Raw genomic sequence first — 25037 nt, forward strand, 5'->3', positions numbered from 1 at the left:
TGGTGGTAAGACAAGTACACAAATATAACCCACGGCTAAGAATGAATGAGTGAATGAATGAATGAACAACAGACAAGAGAGAGAGATGGATTTGCACTGGAAAATATGGTTGTGAGGAGGGTATTTCTAGGCAGGAAACAGACTGTGTGAAAGAGTAAAGAGAGGGGCACCTGAGGCAGGTTAATTCCACTGCAACCTAAGGATGTGTAGGGGAGGGGTTTGAGACTGTTCTGGCAAAGTCAGCTCCATGATATGAAGGCCCTAATATGCTTAACCAAAGGCTTTGCACATGCCTTGGGAAGCAGCTGGCAACCAATGATGGATTTTGAGCAGAAAAAAATAAAACTGGCCCTCTATATAGAGTAAAGAATATCAGCCAGGGGTGCCTGACTGGCTTAGTCAGCAGAGCATGTGACTCTTGGGTGTAAAGATTACTTAAAAATAATATATTATATACATAAAAAAAGAATATCAGCCTAGAAATTTCATAAGGCACCTTAGAAAGAAAAAAGATGGGAGGTAGATCTATCTATCCCCCTCTGTGTTCCTCCCACCCTACCCAGAGCTATACACCACGAGCCACAACACCCAGAGTCTGGAATACATCTTTTCACTCTTATTTTTGAAGGTACCAAATTACCACAGACTTCATCTTGTCAAAAACCCACAGTGACTGCTTTTATCAATAAGTCTGTCCTGCAAACCTTGTCCATCCACCAAAAAGGCCCTTTTCCTTCCCAGACCTACTGCTAGAGGATTCCTATCTCTAACACATTTACTCAAGGCATACACACCCCACCCCCCTTATTTCTGCTTCAACACTTGTTTTAAAAAATTGGAACCCCAGGGTGGGGTGGGGTTATGGACATTGGGGAGGGTATGTGCTTGGGTGAGTGCTGATTCACAGACCTGTACTACTGGGGATAAAAATACATGTTTATAAAAAAAAATAAAAAAAAATTGGAACCCCCCCCCCCTTTTCGCTCCCTTTGTTAAAAGATGTGAGCCGCATTAGCTAACTCCTAGATGCCCTTGGACTCCTCCCCAGGTGCATCAGGCTTTGTTTCCTTAAATAGATGATTGCTCCCTCAGGGAACATGTTGGTGAATTGCACTTAAAATTGCTGACCACATTGGAGGAATCTATCATTATTTTTCTTTTTCCTTTCATTGATAATTTTGAACTTTTGTTATTATTTTTACTTAAAAATAGAATATATAGAAAAAGAGAAGGGGAAAAAAAATAGCCCATATTCTTACCCATAATTCCACAACTATCAATATCATTCTGGTAGATACTTTTCTAGAATCGAGACATAATTTTCTTTTCTTTCTTTTAAAAATATATTTGTAATCATACTTTACACACACTTTAATACTTTTTTTCCCTCCTGGTAGTATGTTGCAGGGCTTCTTCTATTTTATTTTATATTCATTTTAAATACTAGTTAGGCTTAGCACAGAGATGTTGTCAGGAGGACATAAGAAGGGAAGATCAGATACGAACTCTGCCCTCAAGTAACTGAAAATCTAATATGGGCACACTGCCTTTAGAACTGCTTTCAAATCCCAAGTCTGTATGCAATCTGCATGATCTGAGGCAAGATATTTAATTTCTTCAAGTCTCAGTTTCCTGGTTGGCATTTGGAGAGAATGTCACCTTTTGCCTCCTGGCATTGTGGAAGAATTAAAGGAGGTGAGTCTAGTACCTGGCAATGATAAGCACTCAAAAAGTGTTGCTGCCACGATTATTATCAATAGAAGAGACAATGTATGAGGACGCTTTGTAAAGCTATCAGGGATGATTATGACTAAGAAGGCATCTGATTGTTGGAAATAAAACAATTCATAAGCAGCTCAAAAATATCTTACATGTACATCAGAAATTTGTGTTTAAAAACACAACTCTGGTCTGATTGTATGGCTATGTGACACAAACTGGAATTTTTGGCTGTTTTTGGTTGATTCTCAGCATTAAGATGGCCCTTTGGACAGCTCAGTACCAGCAAGGTTAATGACACAGGCATTTTACTGAAGGTCTGCTACGGTGAAATTTTTAATAAATTGGAGGCTGTATCATCAAACAAAGGAAATTTAGTCATGCAAGAGGGCAATAAGGAATCAGCTGAGGTTTGGAATAGAAAAGGAAGCAGCGCATTTCTATGGCAGTGATCTTAAAAATGAAATACTGGAATAAGAAAAGATTATCTGAAAGATTCGGGGTCCAAACCAAAACCTGTAGCTTCCTACTCTTGTGACTTGGGGCAAACTGTTTATTTAAACTTAATAATGCTTCATCTATAAAATGCAAATAATAATTTCTACCTTTGGGAATATGGTTTTGAATTTTGGGGATAATGCAGGTTAGACACCTGACACTTTGTACACTGCAGATGCTCATTAATTGTAACTTGCTATCATCAACTCAGGTTAGATTAGTTTTTAGGCAGGCATACTTGAACATAGTAAAATCATAGCCTAGCAGGTAGGGATTTAATGTTGCTTTGGAACAGGGGTTGGAAAATATGGTGTGTGGCCTAAATCCTGCTCACTGCTTGATTTTGTGAATAAAGTTTTATTGGAACACTGCCACACTCCTTCATTTATGTATTGCCTATGGTTGTTTTCATGCTCCAAAGACAGAGCTGAGTAGCTGGGACAGAGACTATATGGCCTGCTAAGTCTAAAATATTTACCATCTGGCCATTTATAGAAAAAGTTTGCTGACCTCGGCTTTGGAGTCTTATTTGCTTGTCTATACAGCACCCCATCAATCTAGGATTGTGGGAACACTAAAAATGTACTTTATAATATTACTATACAGATGTGGTGACCAGCAGTGTGAGAATCCCTCCAGCATACCAACATGAATACTTTCTCAGGAAAGAGAGGACAAAGAATACTCTGTTAGCTTGAATGTTCTAAAGTGATTACAGTCATATCTCTACTTACTTATTAGATTAATTGCCAACTAGCTGCTAATGTAACAAATGTGCTTTTAGGAATTAGAAAGTCCACCTCTCCATTAAGTGAATTGCATTAACATTAGATAAGTAAGTTATTTCTTGCAAACCTAATCTATTTTATTTGTGCCTGCCACTGAAGTCCTTGAAGATTTCAAGGACTCTGGATTTCCATCTTAGGTGGAAGGCTGTTGGTCTGCTGACAACATTTTTACCTTTAAAAATGACTATTTCTATCAAGAGAAAGGGGGTATTTCTCTCTCACTGTAGTTTTCAAGGTACTAAGTGCCCCCCCCCCCCGGTATAGCCTACCACAGTAGTTCTCAAACTCTTTTGTCTTAAAACTCCTTTGTGCTCTTAAACATTATTGAGGAGAACGGGGAATTTTTGTTTATGTAGATTTTATCTATCAGTATTTACTCTATTATAAACTAAAAATGAAATTTAAAAAAACATTTGTTATATCATTTTAAAAATATAAAAACAAACCCAGTACACATCATAATAAAAATAGCATTTTAATGGAAGACAATTGCCTTTTCCAAATTTAAAAAAGTGTTCAGAAAAATGACATTCCTTTACATTTTTGCAAGTCAGTTTAATAACTTAATGGCTTAATAGAAGGCAGTAGGATTCTCATATCGGCTTCTGCATTTAATCTGCTGTGATATTAGGCATCATGCCAGTTTCAGAAAACCATTTTACACATGTGAGAAAATGAGAGTGAAAAAAGAAAATAATATCTTGGTGTTATTATGAAAAGACTTTTGACCTCATGTAGTCCCTTGAAAGGGTCTTGGGACCTTGGACAACTCTTGGAGGACTGCTACCTAGGGCAAACCTTTACCTCCTTCCTCCCTGGCTTCCTATTTCCCTGAAATCCATGGGAACATTACCAAGTCCTCAATATCTAGAGACCCATTCAACATGTATTCATTAACCCCTTGCCCTGAAGAAAAATCTAGATTTTGGTTAGGCAACCTGGTTAAGTCCCCTTCTGTCACTGATTATGTGTGTATGTGTGTGTGTGTGTGTGTGTGTGTGTGTGTATCCTTGGGTAAGTCATTTCATATCTCTGAACCTCAGTGTTCTCATCTGTTAAAGTAGGCAATTGCATTAGTCCAGAGGCTTTCTACCTGACATATTTGGATATCTAAAGATTATCAGAATGATAAGAAGGTGACTGGGGATCCTGATGTCCTATAACCATGGTCTGAATTGGATATAATGTATTTTCCCCACATATTTACACTGAAAGTTTTCCAATGTATACAGAAATTAATCTCATGACACTAATGAAAAAAAAAATTTAAATTAAGACCTTTGTCTCAGTCACTTTTAGTCATGATATATTTTCTCAATTAATAGATATAAGTTCAACTGCTAACATGTAGGTAGCTACAATATCATTGAATGCTCAAAGCTAAAAAGGGTCCTCCTTAATAAACTCGGGACTATTTTTCCAGCTGTGACATGAAATAATTGTACTATCTTATTCTGATTCTGCACCTATCACAAAAAAATCTGGCAAATTGCATTTTCCAAAGATGGCCACCACCATGTCCACTGTCCACATGCTTTTCTAGAATATGACTTTGCCACTCCCCCATCAAAGTGTGGAATCTAACTCCTCTCTCCTTGGCTCTGGGCTGGCCCTATGACTTAACATGTAACTAACACAATGCAGCAGAATTGATGCTCCATGACTTCCAAATCTAGGTCAGAAGAGGCCACACAGCTTCTTTTTTCTTTTGGGTTGCTTTCTCTGGGAAAAGCTAGCCACTGTGTGGGAAATGGGACTAACCCAAGACCACTATGTAGGTACTCTGGTTGACCACCCCAGCTGACCCCAGCCTTTCAGCCATCCCATGTGCCAGGAATGTGAACAAAGCTAGACTGCACTCTCCAGACAAGGTCCTCCCCAGCTGAGTATCACTGAGTGACTTCTGTCAACATAATAAGCAGAAGAATTGCCCCATTGAAACTTATTTCCATTTCTGACCCTCAAAAACATGACATGTAATAGAGTAAGTTGAGTCACTAGGTGTTGAGATGGTTTCCTGTGTAGCAATGGATAACCAGTACTATGTATTAACAAGTATTATCAGCAGTAGTAGTATCTGAGTAAATCATCAGACCTTGCTGAGCCTTAGTTTCCTCAAGAGGTTGTTTGAGGTGATCTCCATGGTATCATTTTGCTCCTTAATGCTACTCTTTCCTTTTTTCACTTGAGACCAATTCACCTTTCGGTCCAAAGAGGAAAAATGGCCTCTGCTTTGTGCTGAACAGGACCTGCTCTTCTCTGGATTACTAAGGAGATTTGGCAAGATGCCCACATTATGAATGACCTGTAGTCTACAGCTTTGGAGTGGGGATCTCAGCACTGACAAGGTCCTTGGATAATGATCCCAGACAAAGGTGGGAATGGCCACCTAGAACCATATTAAGTGCTGCATGATGCTTTTTCAGCTTTTTGAGCAAGTACTCATTGGAATGAAGGGAAATTGTTCAAACACATCAGAGCTAATGGGCCCTCTAACAAACCCCCAAGTCCTCTTGCACTGTAACAGAAGTCAGTTAGAGAGCGGATTAGAAGTGCTTAAGAGACTGTTAAGTAGAAAGAAGCCATTATAAGCCATTAGCTGAGCAGCTTAAAACTGCCCCACACTGACCCAATGGCTTATAATGGCACCAGGAAAGATAATACAAAGGAGCTTTTTGAGTTATTCTAAAACTTGGAGAGATGCTGGGGGAGAAAAACCACAGCAGCCATCAGGAAGTGAGGAGTAAAAGCTAACATCCGACTGACATCAGTGCACACCACAGTTCCCAGCACCTCGCTCACACTAATGTTCATGAATGTTTCACATAATCTACTCAGGACACCAAAAAATCCAAACTCATTCGTAAGGATAAAGTCTTTCCTGATGTCCCCAGGCAGGATGAGTTAACCTTCTCCAGACAGCAGTTATACATCAATTATCACATCCCATCATGGTTATAACATTGTATCTTTTATAGTTTAAATTTATATTTCATTTAATTAGGCAATGGATTACAGGTTGCAGCTGTGAGAATGGTTTAAAGCATGTCTTTACCCCACCACCTGATGCATAACAAGCATGCGACAAAGGTTTGGTAAATGAATGATGAATGAAGAAAGAATGAACAAATAAATTAATTAATGAACATAGAAATGGTATAAGTACTGTTCATAGGTGAAAATGAACGTGATATGTCAGGCGATAAATAGCTGCCTAAAACTTTAGGGAACTGCCTGATACATCGTTTTACCTTTTTCAGCCTAATTCCTGTCTGCAATTTAAAAAGTGGTACCACCTCCCCAAATCCCAAATTCTCTAGTTGTCCTCTAGGAAATGAGTTCTTTGTGAATACATTTATTAATGTGATATGTTTTTGACTTAAGGATATGGTTGGAGGGAAATTGTAAATATATGGTGAGGTTGGAAAGGACACTCCTTCCCTTTTTTAATGGGTGGAGACTGAGGAACTTCTGTATAGGTAAGACTGACATGGCCTGTGACGGGTGGAAGTTGTCAGATATAAGAGAGAGAACACAGATGGGAGTCAGATTCCCCTGGAATGGACTTAGAAATGAATCCTCGGTTTTAACCACTTATTAGCAGGGTATGGTAGCCAAGAAAACTGCCTTAGAAACCTCCCACTACAGGGAGTATAACTGACCAAAGGCCCCAGCTGCTGTGCCCTGAAATACATCTCTTATTTTCCATACTTGCACTGAGGCCAGGCTTCCGGTAGGCTGCTTCCAGCTAGTGCCTGCATGTGTAGGGGACATTAAGGCAGGCACGGGGGACATGAAACTTCCCTGCTGGGCAGTATTGGCCCTAGGACTCTCTGATGGCCTTGTTTAAGCTTCCTTAGACTGGACATTCCAGGACACTTCTGCCCACCCCTTTTTTTCTCTCTCTCCTTTACTCATGGTCAGACTTGCATTGCAATCTGCAGATTTCCTCCCCATGTTTCTAATAAAATCCTTGCATATTTAATCCTGTTTCTGGGATTATCCAGACTAACACATGGAGTGACCTTACACAAGTTACTTCATCTTTGAATTTGTTTCCTCACCTGCAAAACAAAGTTAATAATGCCTGCTACATAGGAGTTATAAGAATGATTAAATGTGATAATGCATGAGAAGCTCTTAATCTTGTGCTTGGAAAATACAGGTGCTTCAGAAATGTCATTTCTCCTCTCTTTCATGTCATCTGTTTTCTTATGAAATGTTCCTAGAAATAGGGTCAAACTATATTTACCTGTGCACATTGACCTGGGCATGTGGGAACAAATGAAGCCTTGGTGTAATAAAATTGTCTTCTTTTAATTATAGTCCCTCCCCCTTCTCATCAACTGGTTCTTAACTTGGGGAAAGTCTTACTTTGGAGACCTCTCTGAAATCTTTGATCTGTTTAATAATGTGGATTGAAAGGGAAAAAACAGCTGCAGGGTGAAATCTGATTAAACTCTGTGTGCAAGCTTTATTACTTCCTTCAATAAGGTTAATGCCAAACACTTTACCTTGTCATCCAATTTCCGTGCATTGAATGCAAGTTCAACGTAGTCATCGTTGCCAGATAATTCTTCTGCAATCACCTAAAGGAAAAGATTTTCACATATTTTGAAGTGTTTTCCAGAAGATTTTGAAGTCATTTTCTGATCTGAGGACCCAAGATTAAGAGAAGTATTTAAATATTTAAAATGAAGAAGGTGATTAAATTTTTCTGGGATATGTAGAGGAGCAAAATCTCCAAGATGTCTTAGAGGAAAGGTGACAAGATGACATATTGTTCTTCTGGGAAAGAACAAGGGCCAAAGGCAAATCTCAAACTGGGGTTCACCATCCCACAGCTTCTCTGGGTTTGTGTGCTTTGGGAGTAAGCCTTTGGATCCATGGCTTTTTAGAGCACCAACAGTCTTCAAAGACTCTTTGAACCATCTGTATGGACTGAACATGGAAGTAAAAAAACAAATAGCTTGATAGGAATGCATCATTTAAAATACCCAAGCAATAAACTCAGGTAAGTGCTTGTGAGAGTGGTCAAAACTTACACCACAGGGAATCTTTTTGCATTTTTCCCTTAAAAATGACCTTAACTTAAAAAAAAAAAAAAAAAGAATCAGTCACTTTCAAGTTAAAATGGAATGTTCAAAGGATCTCAGGAGCTTTGTTGCCGCTTACCCCCCCATCCCACTTAAGCAATTCAGATTTTCCTGGTATATTTTTCTACTTTAAAAAAATTTTTGTTTAGGCAATGATCAGACCACTTTTACGACCTTTCTCAAGGGCTCTAAAACGAGATGCCAAAGTTTTAAATACTGGAGTTTTATTTGAAATTTTAAGGTTTTATTTAGAAATACTTTCAGTATTGTCCAACTGAACATTATGTGATGACAGAACTGTTCTGTAACCTGCACTGTCCAATACAGTGACTGCTAGCTACATGTAATTACTTTTTCATGAATTTTTTAAAAAAATTCCAGTTAGTGGAAATACCATACAGTATTGTATCAGTTTCAGGTATACAATATAGTAATACAACTCTATACATTACTCAGGGCTCATCATTGTTTAACTGTACTCCTTAATCTCCATGTGCCATTTCAGCACCCCCCCAACCCCCGACTAATCATCAGTTTGTTTCCTATAGTAAAGAGTCTATACTTGGTTTGCTTCTCACTCTACTTTTTAAAAATCTTTTCCTTAGTTTTGTTTCTTAAATTCCACATATGAGTGAGATCATATGGTATTTGTCTTTCTCTGACTGGCTTATTTCACTCAGCATAATACTTTGTGGCTCCATCCATGTCATTGGCAAGATTTCATTGTTCTTTATAGCTGAATAAAAGTCCAGGCATATATATGTATGTATGTGTGTGTGTGTATATATATATATAGTCACTTCTTCTTTATCTAGCCATGGACCCTTGGGCTGCTTCCATAATTTTGCTATTGTATATAATGCTGCAATAAATATGGGGGTTCATGTATCCCTTCAAATTAGTGTTTTTGTATTCTTTGGGTAAATACCTGATATGCAACTACTGGAATCATAGAGTAGTTCTATCTTTAACTTTTTGACGAGCCTGCACCCTGTTTTGCACAGTGGCTGCACTAGTTTGCATTTATACCAATAGTGTAACAGGGTTCCTTTTTCTCCACATCCTCACCATCACTTGTTGTTTCATATGTTTTTGGGGTTAGCCATTCTGACAGGTGAGGTGATGTCTCATTGAAGCTTTGATTTGTATTTCCTTGATGAGTGACATTGAGCATCTTTTCCTATGTCTGTTGGCCATCTGGATGTCTTCTTCAGAGAAGTGTTTTCTGCCCATTTTTAATTGAATTATTTATTATTGGGATGTGGAGTTGTGTAAGTTCTTTATATATTTTGGACACCAACCCTTCATCAGAAATATCATTTGCAAATATCTTCCCCCATTCAGTAGGTATCTTTTAGTTTTGTTGATCATTTACTTTGCTGTGCAGAAACTTTTTATTTTGATGAAGCCCCCAGTTTATTTTTGCTTTTGTTCCCCTTGCCTCAGGAGACATATCTAGAAAAAAGTTGCTATTTGGGGTGCCTGGGTGGCTCAGTGGGTTAAGCCGCTGCCTTCAGCTCAGGTCATGATCTCAGGGTCCTGGGATGGAGCCCCACATCAGCCCCTGCTGAGCAGAGAGCCCGCTTCCTCCTCTCTCTCCGCCTACCTCTCTGCCCGCTTGTGATCTCTCTCTGTCAAATAAATAAATAAAATCTTTTAAAAAAAAAAGTTGCTATTGTTCAATGCCAGAAATTTCTATGTTCCAATGCCAGAGCATACTTCCTATGCTCTCTTCTAGGATTTTTATAGGTTTAGGTCGCACATTTAGGTTCTTAATCCATTTCGAGTTTATCTTTGTGCAGAGTGTAAGTCAGTGGTCCAGTTTCATTCTTTTACATTTAGCCATCCAGTTTTCCCAACACCGTTTGTTGGAGAGGCTGTCTTTTTCCCCCTTGCATATTCTTACCCCCTTTGTCAAAGATGGGTTGACCATATATATAAATGTGGGTTTACTGCTGGGCTTTCTATTCTATTCCATTGATCTATGTGCCTATTTTTGTGCCAGTCCCATACTGTTTTGATTATTACAACTTCATTGTACAAATTGAAATCTGGAATTGTGATACCTCCAGCTTTGTTTTTCTTTTTCAAGATTGATTTGGTTATTTGGAGTCCTCTGTAGTTCCATACAAATTTTAGGATTGTCTATTCTACTTCTGTGAAAAATGTTATTGTTTTTTTTTTTAAAGATTTTATTTTTCATTTGACACAGATCACAGGTAGGCAGAGAGGCAGGCCAAGAGAGAGGAAAGGAAGCAGGTTCCCTGCTGAGCAGAGAGCCTGATGCGGGGCTCGATCTCAGGACCCTGGGATCATGACCTGAACTGAAGGCAGAGGTTTTAACCCACTGAGCCACCCAGGTGCCCCTGTTATTGGTATTTTGATAGGAAGTGTGTTGAATGTGCAGATTACTTTAGGTAGTATGGACACTTTCACACTATTTGTTCTTCCAAACCATGAGCATGGAGTATCTTTCCACTTGTTTGTGTCATCTTTAATATCTTTCATGATTTTCAGAGTATAGGACTTACACTTCCTTGGTTAAATTTTTCCTAGGTATTTAATTTTCTTTGGTGCAATAGTAAATGAGATTGCTTTCTTAATTTCTCTTTCTGTTGTTTCATTTTTAGTATATAAAAATGCCATGGATTTTTGTATGTTGATTTTGTATCTCGCAACCTTATTAAATTCACTTATCAGTTCTAGTAAGTTTTTTTTTTTTTTAAGATTTTTATTTATGTATTTGACAGAGAGAGAGAGGGCACACATGCACAAGCAGGGGGAATGGCAGGTAGAGGCAGAGGGAGAAGCAGGCTTCCCAATGAGCAAGAGCATGATGTGGAGCTCAATCCCAGCACCCTGGGATCATGGCCTGAGCCAAACTCAGATGCTTAATTAACTGAGCCATTCAGGAGCCCCGGTTCTAGTATTTTTTTTTGGTGGAGTGTTTAGGGTTTTCTTTATGTAGTATCAAGTCATCTGCAAATAGGGAAAGTTACTTCTTCCCTACCAATTTGGATGACTTTCTTTCATTCCTCTTGTTTGATGATATGGCTAGGAAGTCCAGCACTATGTCAAATAATAGTGGTGAGAATGGACATCACCATCTTGTTCCTGACCTTAGAGAAAATGCTCTCAATTTTTCACCAGTGAGTATAATGTTAGCTGTGGGTTTTTCATTTATTATGTGAAATGTGTTTCCTCTGATACTATTTTTTGAGGGATTTTATCATGAATGGATGTTATACTTTGTCAAGTGCTTTTTCGGCATCTATTAATATGATCATATGATTTTTATCCCTTCTTTTATTGATGTGATGTATCACATTGATTTGCAAATACTGAGTCATGCTTGCATCTCAGGTATAAATCCCGCCTGATCGTGGTGAATGATTCTTTAAATGTATTGTTAGATTCTGTTTGCTAGTATTTTGTTGAGGATTTTTGGCACTTATATTCATCAGAGAAACTGGCCTGTAGTTCTGTTTTTGCAATGTCTTTATCTGGTTTTGGTATCAGTGTAATAATGGCTTTATAGAATGAATTAGGAAGTTTTCTTTCTATTTTTTGGAATAGTTTGAGAAGAATAGGTATTAACTTTTCTTTAAATATTTGGTAGAATTCACCTGTGAAGTTGTCTGGCCCTGGACTTTTGTTTGCTGGGAGTTCTTTCATTGCTGATTCAATTTCATTGCTGGTAATTGCTCTGTTCAAATTTTCTCTTTCTTCCTGATTCAATTTTGGGAGGTTATATGTTTCTAGGAATTTATCCATTTCTACTAGGTTGCTCAGTTTGCTGGATAGAATTTTTCATAATATTCTGTTACAATTGTGTATTTCTATCATCTCAGTTGTTATTTCTCCCCTTTCTTGTTTTATTTATAAGTCTAAAGTCTGGCTAAAATATTATCAATTTTACTGATTTTACAAAGAACCAGCTCCTGGTTTCATTGATCTGTTCTATTTTTTTTTTTTTTTTTTTTTTTTTTTTTTTTTTTTTTTTTTTTTTTTAGTTTCTATCTTGTTTGTTTCTGCTCTAATCTTTATGATTGCCTTACTTTTACTGGTTTTGGGTTTTGTTTGTTATCATTTTTCTAGTTCCTTTAGTTATAAGGTAGGTTGTTTATTTGGGACTTTTCTTATTTCTTAAGGTGAGCCTGTATTGCTATAAACTTCCCTCTTAGAACAGCCTTTGCTGTATCCCACAGATTTTAGACCATTTTATTTTCAACTTCATTTAACTCCATGTATTTTTTTAAATTTGTCTTTGATTTCTTGGTTGGCCTATTCATTGTTTAGTAGCATATTATTTAACCTCTGTGTATTTGTGTGCTTTCCATGTTTTTCTTATGGTTGATAACTAGTTTCAGAAAAGATGGTATGATGCCCATCTTTTTGAACACGTTGAGACTTGTCTTGTGGCCTAATATGTTATCTGTTCTGAAGTATGGTCCGTATGTACCTGACAAGAATGCATATTCTGCTATTTTAGGATGAAACATTCTGAATATGTCTGTTAAATCCATTTTGTCTAGTATGTCATTCAAGACACTGTTTCTTTAATTTTTGTTTGGATGATCTATCCACTGAAGTAAGTAGGATGTTAAAATCTCCTACTATTATTGTATTACTATTGATTCGTTCCTTTATGTTTGTTATTAATTGCTTTATGTATTTGGGTGCTCCCATGTTGGGTGCATACATATTTACAATTTTTATATCTTCCTGTTGGATTGTATTGTTTATGACTATATAGTGTCCTTCTTTGTCCCTTGTTATATCCTTTGTTTTAATGTCTGTTTAGTCCAATATAAGTACTGTAACTTTGGCTTTCATTTTACTTCCATTTGAATGATAGTTTCTCTATTCCTTCAGTATGTATGTGTCCTTAGATCTGAAATAAATTTCTTACAGTCAGCCTATCATGAATTTTTTTTTTTAAATCTACTCCATCATCTTATGTGTTTTGACTGGAGCATTTAGTCCATTTACATTCAAAGTAAGTAGTGATATGTGTGTATTTATTACCATATTGTTGCTTATTTTATGGTTGCTTTTGTAGTTCTTCTCTGTTCCTTTCTTTCCTTGTTTTCTCTCATAATTAGTTAACTTTCTTTAGTAAACTATTTGGATTCTTTATTCTTCATTTTATGTACATCTATTACTGTTTTTTGATTTGTGATTACCATTCAGTTTATATATAATGTCTTCTGCTTATAGGGGTCTATGTTAAGTTGATGGTTACCTTAATTCTGAACTCATTCTTTACTCTTCTCCCCTTTATGTTTCAGATACTTGGTATCATATCTTACAGCCTTTTACTTTGTGCTTCTCTTGACCAATATTTATAGATAAGCTTACTTTTGTTTGTTTTTGTGCTTCCTATTTTTCTTACTCTTACTTGTGGTATTTGTTTTCTACTCACAAGGTCCCCCTTAAGATTCTTTATAAGGCTGGTTAGTGGTCATGAATTCTTTTAATTTTTGTTTGTCTGGGAAACTCTTTGTTTTCCTATTCTGAAAGATAGCCTTACTGGAATAGAGTATTCTTACTGTAAATTTTTCACTTTTAGCACTTTGAATGTTTTGTGCCACTATCTACTGGCCTGCAAAGTTTCTCTTGGAAAATCAGCTGATAGTCTCCTGGAGTTTCCTTTGTAGGTAACTGCCCAGTTTTCTCTTTCAAACTTTAAAATTCTTTATCACTCTGTTTGCCATCTTAATCATAGGGTGTCTTGGTGTGGACTTCAGTGGGTTGAGTTGTTGAGGGATTTCTGCACCTCCTGAATCTGATTCTGTTTCCCTCCCCACATTCATAGCCACATATAACTCCTAAACACTTGATATATGGCTAGTGTAAGGTGTGAGTATTTTCTTTTATTTAATTTTGAATAATTTTATTTAAGTTTAAATAATCACATGTGGGTAGTGGCTACTAAATACAATGACATAACTCCAAACTAATATATTAAAGAGGAGACTTAAAATGCTGAGTTCTCTGGTCTTTAGGAAACAAACCTAACCTTGGACTAATTGCTATTAGAGCAGATTTTTATTCCTGAGAGGCAGGAATAGGTAGTTTGATTATTTGAAAATGCCAGACAATTCCATATTCTTAATTTTCTTGACAACTCCATCTTTGCCCTCCACCAAAACCTACATATTAACTGCAAAAGTGCTTAGTAGAAGTGAGGGGCCTCGGGGCACCTGAGTGGCTCAGTGGGTTAAAGCCTCTGCCTTTGGCTCAGGTCATGATCCCAGGGTCCTGGGATCAAGCCCCATATCGGGCTCTCTGCCGAGCAAGGAGCCTGCTTCCACCACCACCCCCCCGCCTGCCTCTCTGCCTACTTGCAATCTCTATCAAATAAATAAAATCTTAAAAAAAAAAAAAAGTGAATGGCCTCACTTTCAAATACTTTTTCTATCTCTTTCTCCTAGGGGTAGAAGGGTCAAAATTGTATTGGCAAAAAGGAAAAAGAAGGAAAAAGATACAAGAAGGAAAGGAGTAATCTGGATAGCTAAGCAGTTGTGGTGTCAATTCCCAATACTCAGAGAGTCTGCTTCCTACTGCCAGGTTTGGACCAGATGCTCCATCTGGGCACCTGAACAGAGGGCTGCTAAGGAAGGGCTTACCGTCATGGAGGATTTCCCTGCTGTGTTCCCATGCTTCAACAAGGATTTAGACAGTTTTCTCTGGGAAACAATCTGCACAAAAGGAAACAAAATGTAGAAATACTAGTTAAATGATTGTAGGTCTACTTTTTAAATTTTTCTTTACAAAATTCTGTATTTAGAATTCTACTTGAAATTATAACACTATGTCTGTTTATTTCTAGGCTTTTTTTCCATAAAACTCCTAAATATAGGTTATTCCCTTCTTTCTTCTTATAACATATTATGTAAGAGAGTAAGGGCATGAGAAATTATAGACAAGTCAGTCAATAGGAGGTGACTTAATCTGACGCATTTACAACAAAATTAGATGGAAAATGTTGGATATTTATATTATGATAAAACAGAAAGTTTCAGAATGATCTCAAATTAGCACTAAAACCTCTGTATAAAGTAGGGTGGGCTACAGGGAGGAAAGGAAACCCAAGATCTAAATATACACCTTCTGTATCTATAATCTCTAGAGTTCTTTTTTTAATATATTCATTAGGAAGCTATAAAGTCAGTCATTAGGATACTGATGCCCAGACAAGGGAAAAGGCGTAATTGGGGTCCTCTTCATGATTCAGTGCTAATGCACAACGTGCAATGACAACTAAAGTTGCTATTATATTGGGAGCTATTCTTAGCAGAACTTGCCCCACCTTCCTCTGCCTTCCCATTTTTGAAAGAAATGTATGAAGGATATATTAAGGGGCCCTGAAGGAAATGCAATTTATGGTTCTCAAAGGAGAAAAGACTTAAAACAATCAATGACAACTGTGCTCTTGCTGAGAGAGAACAAAGTCATACCTTGCAGTAGACAGCCTCTATCTAAGATGGCTCCCAATGGTCCTATTCATGCCATTGTGCAGTTCTCTCTCCTTAAGTGTGAGATGGATCTAATAACTGGCTTCTAATGAACAGAATACTACAAAAGTGTTGGAGTATCCCTTCTGAGATTAGGTCACAAAATGAATGTGACTTCCTTTTGATCATCATCTTATTCTTCTCTCTCAGAGCCCTTGTGCTGAAGGAAGCAAGTTGCAATGCTGTGAGTAGCCCTATAGAACAGCTCAGGTGGCAAGGAATTGATGTCTCCAGCCAGCAGCCAGTGAGAACCAGAAGACTGTCAACAGATCCATGATGAGCTTGGAATCAGGTCCTCCTCCAAGCTAAGTCTTGAAATAGCTGTACCTTCAGAGCAGCCTTGTGAGATACCCTGATCCAGAGGACACAGCCACACTCTCCCCCAATTTGGTGAGATCATAAATGCTGTCTTTTTTTTTTTTTAAGATTTTATTTATCTATTTGACAGAGGGACAGTGACAGCAGAAACACAAACAGAGGGAATTGGAGAGGGAAAAGCAGCCTCCCTGCTGAGCAGGGAGCCAGATACAGGGCATGATCGCAGTACCCTGGGATCACAACCTGAGCTGAAGGAAGATGCTTAATGACTGAGCCACTGAGGCACTCCATAAGTGCTTTTTTTTTTTTAAGCTGTCAAGTTTTAGAGTAATTTTTTATGTAGCAATAGTTAACAATGTACATTTGATTTACAGAACAGGAAAGGACATCACTGTGAAAAGCAGGGAGACAAACCCTTTCTCTGACATCCTTATCTTTTTGTCTCTGTGTTAGAGCAATGAAAATACTATGACTATGCTGTGTCAAATACAAAAAGTTCATAGAACGTTCCTAGTCCAAGCAGTTTTAAAGAACTTGATTCTCAACTGGCTACGATCTGAAGAGAAGAGTATTTTTGTAACAAATCACCTGGTGATGGATGATGAAAATGATGACAATGAAGATGATGATGATAATAACAGCAATGGAAACTCCCATTTAGGAGTACACATTCCCAAAATATTACTTAGCCTTCATTATTCTAGCCTCAGTGTTAGCCACTAAGAATAGAGTGGTAAGCAAAGTCAGTTACAATATCTGACCTCATGGAACTTACATTCTGCAGCAGAGATAGGCATTAACCAAATGGTCAAATAAATCAAAATAATGCATCACTAAAGAGAGATACATTGGCTGTGGTGAGAACAATAAATGGATAAGTGGTGGGGTGGATGAGAGTAGACCACTTCAGAATCTTCTACAATAGTCTCGGTAAGAGATGATAGTGGTGCTGGAAATGGAGAGAAGAGGGAAGGATTTGGAAATGGACTAAAAATGAAGAGAGAGGGATGCATTATTGAATTAGATGGTTGTGCGATTCATTGAGATAAGGGACACTGGAAGAGGACATTAATTTGGGGGAGCAAAGAACATGTATTCATATTTGGGGCAGAAAGCAGATTAGAGCAGATTGAAGAAGAGCGAAAGAGGGAAGGAAATTGAGCAAACATATGAAGATAATTATTTCAATAAGTTTGGCTATAAAATGAGGTAGAGAGAATAGAATCTGAAGGAAATGAGAAATGAAGTAGAGTTGTTATTTTAGTGGTCACTTTATTTCTAATTTTATTTACCCACAAATTTGGTATTGTTAATTTCCTTTTATAGATGATAAAAATAGGACACAGAGGTTAAGCAACTCTTCTAAAGCCACAAGGCTAAGAGGAAGTGGCATAGATTTGAACACGGGTCTGACCCCAGAAACTGATCTCTAGCTACATTTGACTGGTATGTGAACTCAAAAAAGAGATTCAGAAAATTTTCACTGCTGGATTTTCACTCTATGTGTTTGCTTTTAAACCCTGTGTTTAACCCTCAATATGTGAACACGAAGAAGACTGAAAAGAAATGATCATGTTAAACCTCAAGAATGGAGTAATCTGAAGACACTGGCTTTGGTTAAGGGCAGTGTAGCATAATGATTAAGAACATGGTTGTTTTTGTTTTTGTTTTATTCACAGCTGGTTATCAATAAAATGACATGAAAAATTTTCAGATGGTAAAGGAATTAGCATTCTTTCCTATAGTTATGTTTGAATCTAAATTATTCGTATTTCCTACAAATCAAAACTGCAGTGGGATACCACCAGTCAGTCACATCAGTCAGAAGAGCTAAAATTAACAAGTCAGGAAATGACAGATGTTGGCGAGGATGTGGAGAAAGGGGAACCCTTCTACACTGTTGGTGAGATGCAACAGCAGCCACTCTGGAAAGCAGTATGGAGGTTTCTTCAAAAAGTTGAAAATAGAGCTACCCTATAACCCAGGAATTGCAATACTGGGTATTTACCCCAAAGATATAAATGTAGTGATTTAAAGGGGCATGTACACCCCAATGTCTATAGCAGCAACGTCCATAATAGCCTAACTATGGAAAGAGCCTAGATGTCCATTAACAGATGAATGGATAAAGAAGATGTGATGTGTGTGTGTACACACACACACACACACACACACACACACAAAATGGAATACTATGCAGCCATCAACCCCCGCCCCCACTGAAATCTTGCCATTTGCAATGACACAAATGGAACTAGAGGGTATTATGCTAAGTGAAAGAAGTCAATCAGAGAAAGACAATTATCATATGATCTCACTGATATAAGGAATTTGAGATGAGGATCATAGAGGAAGGGAGGGAAAAATGAAACAAGATGAAACCAGAGAGGGAGACAAACCATAAGAGATTCTTAAACTCAGTGAACAAACTGAGGGTTGCTGGAATGGAGTGGGGTGGGACAGATGGGATGCCTGGGTGATGGACATTAGCGAGGGTATGTGCTATGGTGAGTGCTGTGAATTGTATAAAAATGATGAATTACAGACCTGTACCCCTGAAACAAATAATACATTATATGATAATAAAAAAATAAATTTCCAAATAAATAAATAAATAAATAAGTTGCTTATATTTCCCACCCTACTCATTAAGAAGGTTCAAGTGGTTCTTCTCTGTAGTCAGAATCATTATCCCCTCTCCCTCTGCATTCACAGATTATCAAAGGTTTTAGAAAAGCTACTATTTCCTAGAAAAATACAGACATCATTCTTGAACTTGAGATGAACGAAAACATAGAGGAAACACAGGAAACAGACAGCAAAGACATAAGGAAGATTTTATAGTTTCTCTCCAGGGCATTTTCAGCAAGGAGGAATAGGGAAAACACATGAATCAAAGACAAAACAAGGGTCACTGGTAAGCAGCATCCAGGCCAAAATCTAACTAAAGAAAGGCAACATATCTTGTTTCCCAAGTAAATCTGGCCTCAGAGATACTATTGTTCATTGTTATTGTTTCATCCACATTGGTGTCCTAACTCTATGGCTCCAAATGACCCCAACCATCCTCTCAGTGTTGTAAAAACCCACTCACTGGAATACCAGGTGTGGGTATGGGTACACTGTCTTTACAGACTGTATCTTCCAACATCCCCATATTCATTCTTCAAGCAAGACCAAGGGAGACTTAACTTACAAGATATTAATTTACAAGAATGAATGACATTCTCTTTCCTCACTTTTATATAGAAATGCCAACATTCACATTTGTGGGGTGTGAAGAGAATGCTATTATGTTCCAAGCTCCTGCCTTTTACTAATGTTAGGAAGATAAGCAATCTCCCCAGAAATAGTCCTGCTTAACTAGTGGGCATTTGGGTATACAAATGGCTAATCAAGCAGGCAATCAAACAAACTTATTCTACAGCCCTGCAGGTCTCCATCTCAGCTCCAAAGAATGAGTAATAATTAGAGTTTGAAGTAACAATTAGAGTTTCATTGTAATAAAGATCAATAAATAATGATGTTGCCATTCTTAGGACTGTTGGGCAAAAGTGGCAGGGTTGGCCAGCAAGGTCAGTGATCTATAGAGAAAAGGCTATTTGCTGCAAATCTCACTTCTCATGTAGGCTTTCTTGGAGCTAAAGCAACTGTATCAGGCTTAAGAAGGCCTTATGTTTTGTCAGAGGACATTTGAGGCAAAAACAAAACAAAACAAAACAAAACCACCACCACCACCACCAACAACAACAACAAAAACTCAGTCAGCTCTGTCTTCCAAGAGGATACACTTGTTAGAAGTCCTCTAACTTAAGTAATATGCCCAATAGAGAATTTAAAGCAATGATCATAAGGATTACTTGCTGGACTTGATAAAAGAGTGGAAGACATGAGTGAGATGCTTAACACAGAGGTAAGGAATAACATAGCAAAGATAAAGGGCTCAATAAATGAAATGAGAAACATGCTTGACGGAATGAAGAGCAGGATGGAAGAATCAGAAGAATGGATTAGTGACCTAGAAGACAGAGTAATGGAAAGTAATCAGACTAAAGAAAAGAGAGAAAAGAATTATACAAAAGTAGAACAGATTTAGAGAACTCAGTGATCCCATCAAATGTAATCACATTCATATTCTAGGAATCCCAGAAGGGGAAGATAGAGAAAAGGGGCCAGAAAATTTATTTGGAGAAACAATAGTTGAAAACATCCCTAATCTGGGGAAGGAAACAAATCCAGATTCAAGAAGCACAGAGAAATCCTACCAAGAAATACAAAAACAAAAACAAAAACAAAACAACAACAAAAACAAAAAAACAAAAGCATAACCCCACCAAGACATATTGTAATTAAATTTACAAAATGTAGTGATAAAGAAAAAAATTTAAAAGCAGCAACACCAAAGCAATCCGTAACTTACAAGGAAAACCTATAGGGTTAGTGGGATATTTTTCAACAGAAACTTTGCAAGCCAGAAGAGAGTGGCATATTCAAAGTGCTGAATGGGAAAATCTGCAGCCAAGAATACTCTATCCAATAAAGACTGTCATTCAGAATAGAAGGAAAGATAAAGAGTTTCCCAGAAAAACAAAAACTAAAGAATTCATGAACACTAAATCAGCCCTGTAAGAAACACTGAAGGGGACACTTTGAGGGGAAAGGAGAAAAAAAAAGTGTCAGTATAAAGGTAGGAAACAAAAAAGCAGTAAAATGAATATTTCTGTAAAACAAATCAGTCAAGGAACTCACAAAAGACATAAAACATAATAGCATGTATAAATAAACATAACATAAAATGTGGGAGGACAGGAGAAAGAATGGGTTCAAACTTAAATAACCATCAACCTAATATAGACTGCTATTTGCAGAAGAGATTATACACAAACATAATGGTAGCCATATATCAAAAACCACTAATAAATATTCAAAGAACAAAGAAAGAAATTCAAGTATATCACTAAAGAAAATCAGCAAAACATGAAAGAGAGAAAGACAAGAAAGGATCAGAGTAAATCTTCAAACAACCACAAAACAAGTAATAAAATGGCAATAAGTACATATCTATCAATAATTACTTTGAATGTAAATGGACTAAAGACACCAGTCAAAAGACATATGGTGACAGAAGGGATAAAAAACAAGACCCATCTCTATGTCGCCTACCAGAGACTCATTTTAGACCATAAGATAGAAGTCCTCTAATTGGATTCTTTTCTATCCTATAGTGGGGTCATAACTGCAATCCTTACCATTAAAAAAATGGTGATGTACAGGGGGAGGAAAAAAGAAGTTGAACCACACTTTTTTAGCAAAGTTGGACCATAAGGACATCAACGCCATGCATGATCTCTATTTACAGATCGATCAGGGGAAGAAACACTTCTTTCCTTTGAAGTGGATATTCTAACAGTATGGGTCCTCATCTATCAGAAAAGTCCACTGTTTCACTTGGATGAAGGCAAAGAAGTCAAGAGAATAAAAAATGTTTTGGCAAGTATTTCAACAAGTATACATTTAGCTAAACTTTCTTTCAAAGTCTTGCAAAACAGTTATTCTGGAGACCAGATAGTCATTTTTCGTGAGACTGCTTCACAGAAAATGTCTTCAGATTATTTTTTGAAATTTTGTAAGACTTTGTTGTAACAAAAACCATTGATTGAACAACTTCTCTGTGCCAGGCACTGTTCTGAGGCTATCGTGGTAAGCAGATTGAGAAACTTCTTTACAATATTTGACAGTCACATCTCTGGTCTGAATCAGAATTGATTACCCCCAAAGCATGTATCAGAGAGTTTTTATTTCTTAAAAGGTAAGTCCATATTGCATGAAAAAAACCTGTGGAAATAAGTCCGGAAATCAAAGGATCAGAAAAAGTCTCATAGCTCAACGGCAGGACATCAACAGAGCTTTATTTGTGAGTCTCCCTGAGTACAACCATGTAAGAAGCATTCCTTACACTTGTTTGGCCCCAGAACCTTTTGTCAAGGAGCATCTCTAGTTTTGCAAACTGGCAATTACTGTGACCACCACTACAGAGAACAAACAAGGTTTCCTGATGGCTCACTGTAGCAGAGAGAGGAACACATGCCCAGATCTCCTCAGGCTTTACCACTGCAGAGCTGGCAGGGCTTGCAATCACTGGCTTGGCATCTCATTACCTAAAGATTTTTTTCTGGTATGCCTGCCTATTGTCTACAAGTGCAGCAGGCTGAAAGTGAGGATTTATACCCTCGGCAGTGAAAACCAATGACTGATGGACTTTGGTACAGAAATCCCCCACTTTTTTGCCCCAGGGATGGGGGTGACTCTGTGGTATTTGGTCTACATAGGCACCCAAGTTTCCTCAGTGGGATGAAGCTCTAGTTGTTCTAGTGGTGATTTATTAGACAACGCACCCTTTACTTTATTGGCTACTTTCCCTTTCCCATCTCACTTCTCCACTCCCCTTTTGGTTTTTCCTTCATCTCTCAAATTCTCTTCTTGCTCTCCAGGCTTTGCTTCTGGGAAAAACACCTAAACCTTTTCCTCTGCGCCAGATAATGTGTTGAGTGCTTCACCTAGCTCATTTCTTTGCTGTCATTTAATGATCAGCACTCTTTCTTCCCTCCAAGCAACTGGAATGAGAAAGTCAAGGCTTGGAGAAAATACGGAGTTTATCTAAGGTCACATAACATTATGGACTAAACTGTGTCCTCCCTAAATTCATATGTTCAAGCCCTACACCACAAAGTGCTTGTATTTGGAGGTAGGGACTTTACAGAGATAATTAAGGTTAAAGGAGGGTGGAGGCCCCCCTCATTTAGGGGGTTTGCCCCAATCCTATATCACTAGTGTCCTTATAAGTAAAGGAAGAAAAAATCAGAGAGTTTTCTCTCTCTGCGTATGTACTCAGAAGAAAGGCTATGTGAGGACATAGTGAGCACAGCTGTTTGCAAGTCAGCAAGTCAGCAGAAGAGGCTTCACCACACACCAACCCGGCTGTCACCTTGATACTGGAATTCCAGTCACCAGAATTATGATAAAATAAATATCTGTTGTTTAAGCCACCAGTCTGTGGTATTCTTTTATGGCAGCCCTAACAAGCTAATACACATACCTTATAAGAATTGAAGGCAGGGTTCATTACTTCATTGAATACATATGTATTGAATATTATGTGCTGGGCATTGACAATACAGTGAAGACACAGGCAGGCAGGGGCACTGCCCTCCCAGAAATTAGCCACAATATACACATGCCAAATTCCAGCTCTGCAAGGAGAAGCAAAATCATGCCATGAAGGAAGACTGGCCTAGGCCAGGAGGTCGGGGAAGGCATTTCTGAAGAAACTGCTTCCGACCTGAAAGCTTTTGGAAGAGAACTGAATAGTCAAAGGGGGAGGGATAATCCTCGAAGGGGAGAGCACTATAGGTCAGAAGGACATAAATGAGTATGAGGAGCAGGGTGAGTATGAAGGCAGAAAGAAGATCTTTAATTTAGAGAGACTAGGCCCTTGGGGGCTTTGCATTCTGACATTAGGTGCTTTGGCTATGTTGGCTTATGGTAGCCTAAAAAATGACCCCCCCATAGATATTAATATCTTTTTAAAAATATATTATTTATTTATTTGAAAGAGAGAGAATGAGAGCAAGCACAAGCAGGTAGAAGAGCAGAGGGAGAGGGAGAAGCAGGCTCCCTGCTGAGTAGAGAGCCCAGCATGGGGCTTGATCCCAGGACCCTGGGATCATGACCCGAGCCGAAGGCAGACGCCTAAAACCGACTGAGCCACCCAGGCGTCCCAAGATATTCATATCTTAATGCCTAAAACCTCTGTATATTGCCTTATATGGGAAAAAAAAGTCTTTGCAGTTGTAACTAAATTAAAGATCTTTCAAATGAGGAGATTATCCTGGATTATTTGGATGAACCCTAAATGCAATCCCCATGTTTTTATGAGAGAGAATCCGGTGGGTAGGGATTATGACAATAAACACTCAGAAGAGAAGAAACCATGAAGATGGAGCAGAGCAATTTGAAGGCACTGGACAGTTGGAGTGATGTGGCCACAAGCTAAGAGATGCTGGCAGTCCCCAGAGGTTGAGAGAGGCAAAGGATGGATTTTCCCTTCCCTTCAGAAAGGGCATGGCCCTGCTGACACCTTGATTTCAGACTTCTGCCCCCTAAAACTGTGAGAGAATAAATGTGTGTTATTTGAAGCCACAATGTTTGTGATAATTTGTAACTGTAAACACAGGGAACTAATAGACTGAATCAGAACACGATCAGGTTCAAAGTCCAGGAAAGGATGTAATGATGCCTCCGTGATGACCGATTTTAGGAAAATCCTTACCTTTCCGCTTCCCTCCCAGGACTTCTGGGCAATACTGCTACCCCTGGTAGAAATCAGACCTGCTCAAGATATAGACTATGCTAGAAGAGCTTTCTCTCGTTGCTTTCCCTCCATTTCCTCCATTTCCTTGTTGTCTTGCTCCCACTTCTGACCTAAAGGACCCACAATCTTGTCCGAACACAGCGTAACTCCTGAGATCTTTGGCTTCTCCTGTGCACTGAATAATAAAGGGAAGCTTTAAAAATATTTTAAAGAGTATTTTAAAAAGCATGCTTTAAGGAGTATGCTTTTCCTTACACTATTCCCTCTGCCCAGGATGACTCACACCTTCTCTCTTCAGTTGGCAAATTTTATTCATTTTTCAAGATCTACATTAGAAGTTTTCAATAATTGCTGTGTAGGAGGAAAGTGTTCACCTGTGGGACATAGAAGAACCTTTCTTCGCTCCTCAAGGGTGTCCTCCCTAAATTATCCTATCTGGCTCCCTCCAGCAGCACCAATAGCAGCATGGCCTGCGAACTTGTCAGAAATACAGAATCTCAGGGCCCACCCCAGGCCTACTGAATCAGAATCAGAATTTCAACAAGATCGTCATGTGATTTGCATGCACATTAAAGTTGAGAAGCACTGAGCTAGAAAGTGAGAATTGAGTGTAGGCAATTTTAGTACAATATGATCAGATTTTAACAATTTATGGATAAGGGCTTTTATTTTTTTTTTTTTTTACATGACAGGTGTCCTTTATTTATTTTTTTATTAACATATAATG

General features: G+C 38.1%; 1 protein-coding gene across 1 annotated transcript in view; it reads right to left on the bottom strand.

The window, feature by feature from the left end:
- Positions 1-25037, bottom strand: part of CPNE4 (copine 4) — a 453626-nt gene that overhangs the window by 114184 nt on the left and 314405 nt on the right. Inside the window, exons 4-5 of the mRNA XM_059387975.1 lie at positions 14734-14805; positions 7520-7594 (exon numbers count right to left, since the gene is read on the bottom strand). Of these exons, the coding sequence (XP_059243958.1) occupies positions 7520-7594; positions 14734-14805 (147 nt within the window). The remainder of the gene's footprint in view (positions 1-7519; positions 7595-14733; positions 14806-25037) is intronic.

Source organism: Mustela nigripes, chromosome 2, assembly GCF_022355385.1.
Source record: "Mustela nigripes isolate SB6536 chromosome 2, MUSNIG.SB6536, whole genome shotgun sequence".
Classification (NCBI taxonomy): domain Eukaryota; kingdom Metazoa; phylum Chordata; class Mammalia; order Carnivora; family Mustelidae; genus Mustela; species Mustela nigripes.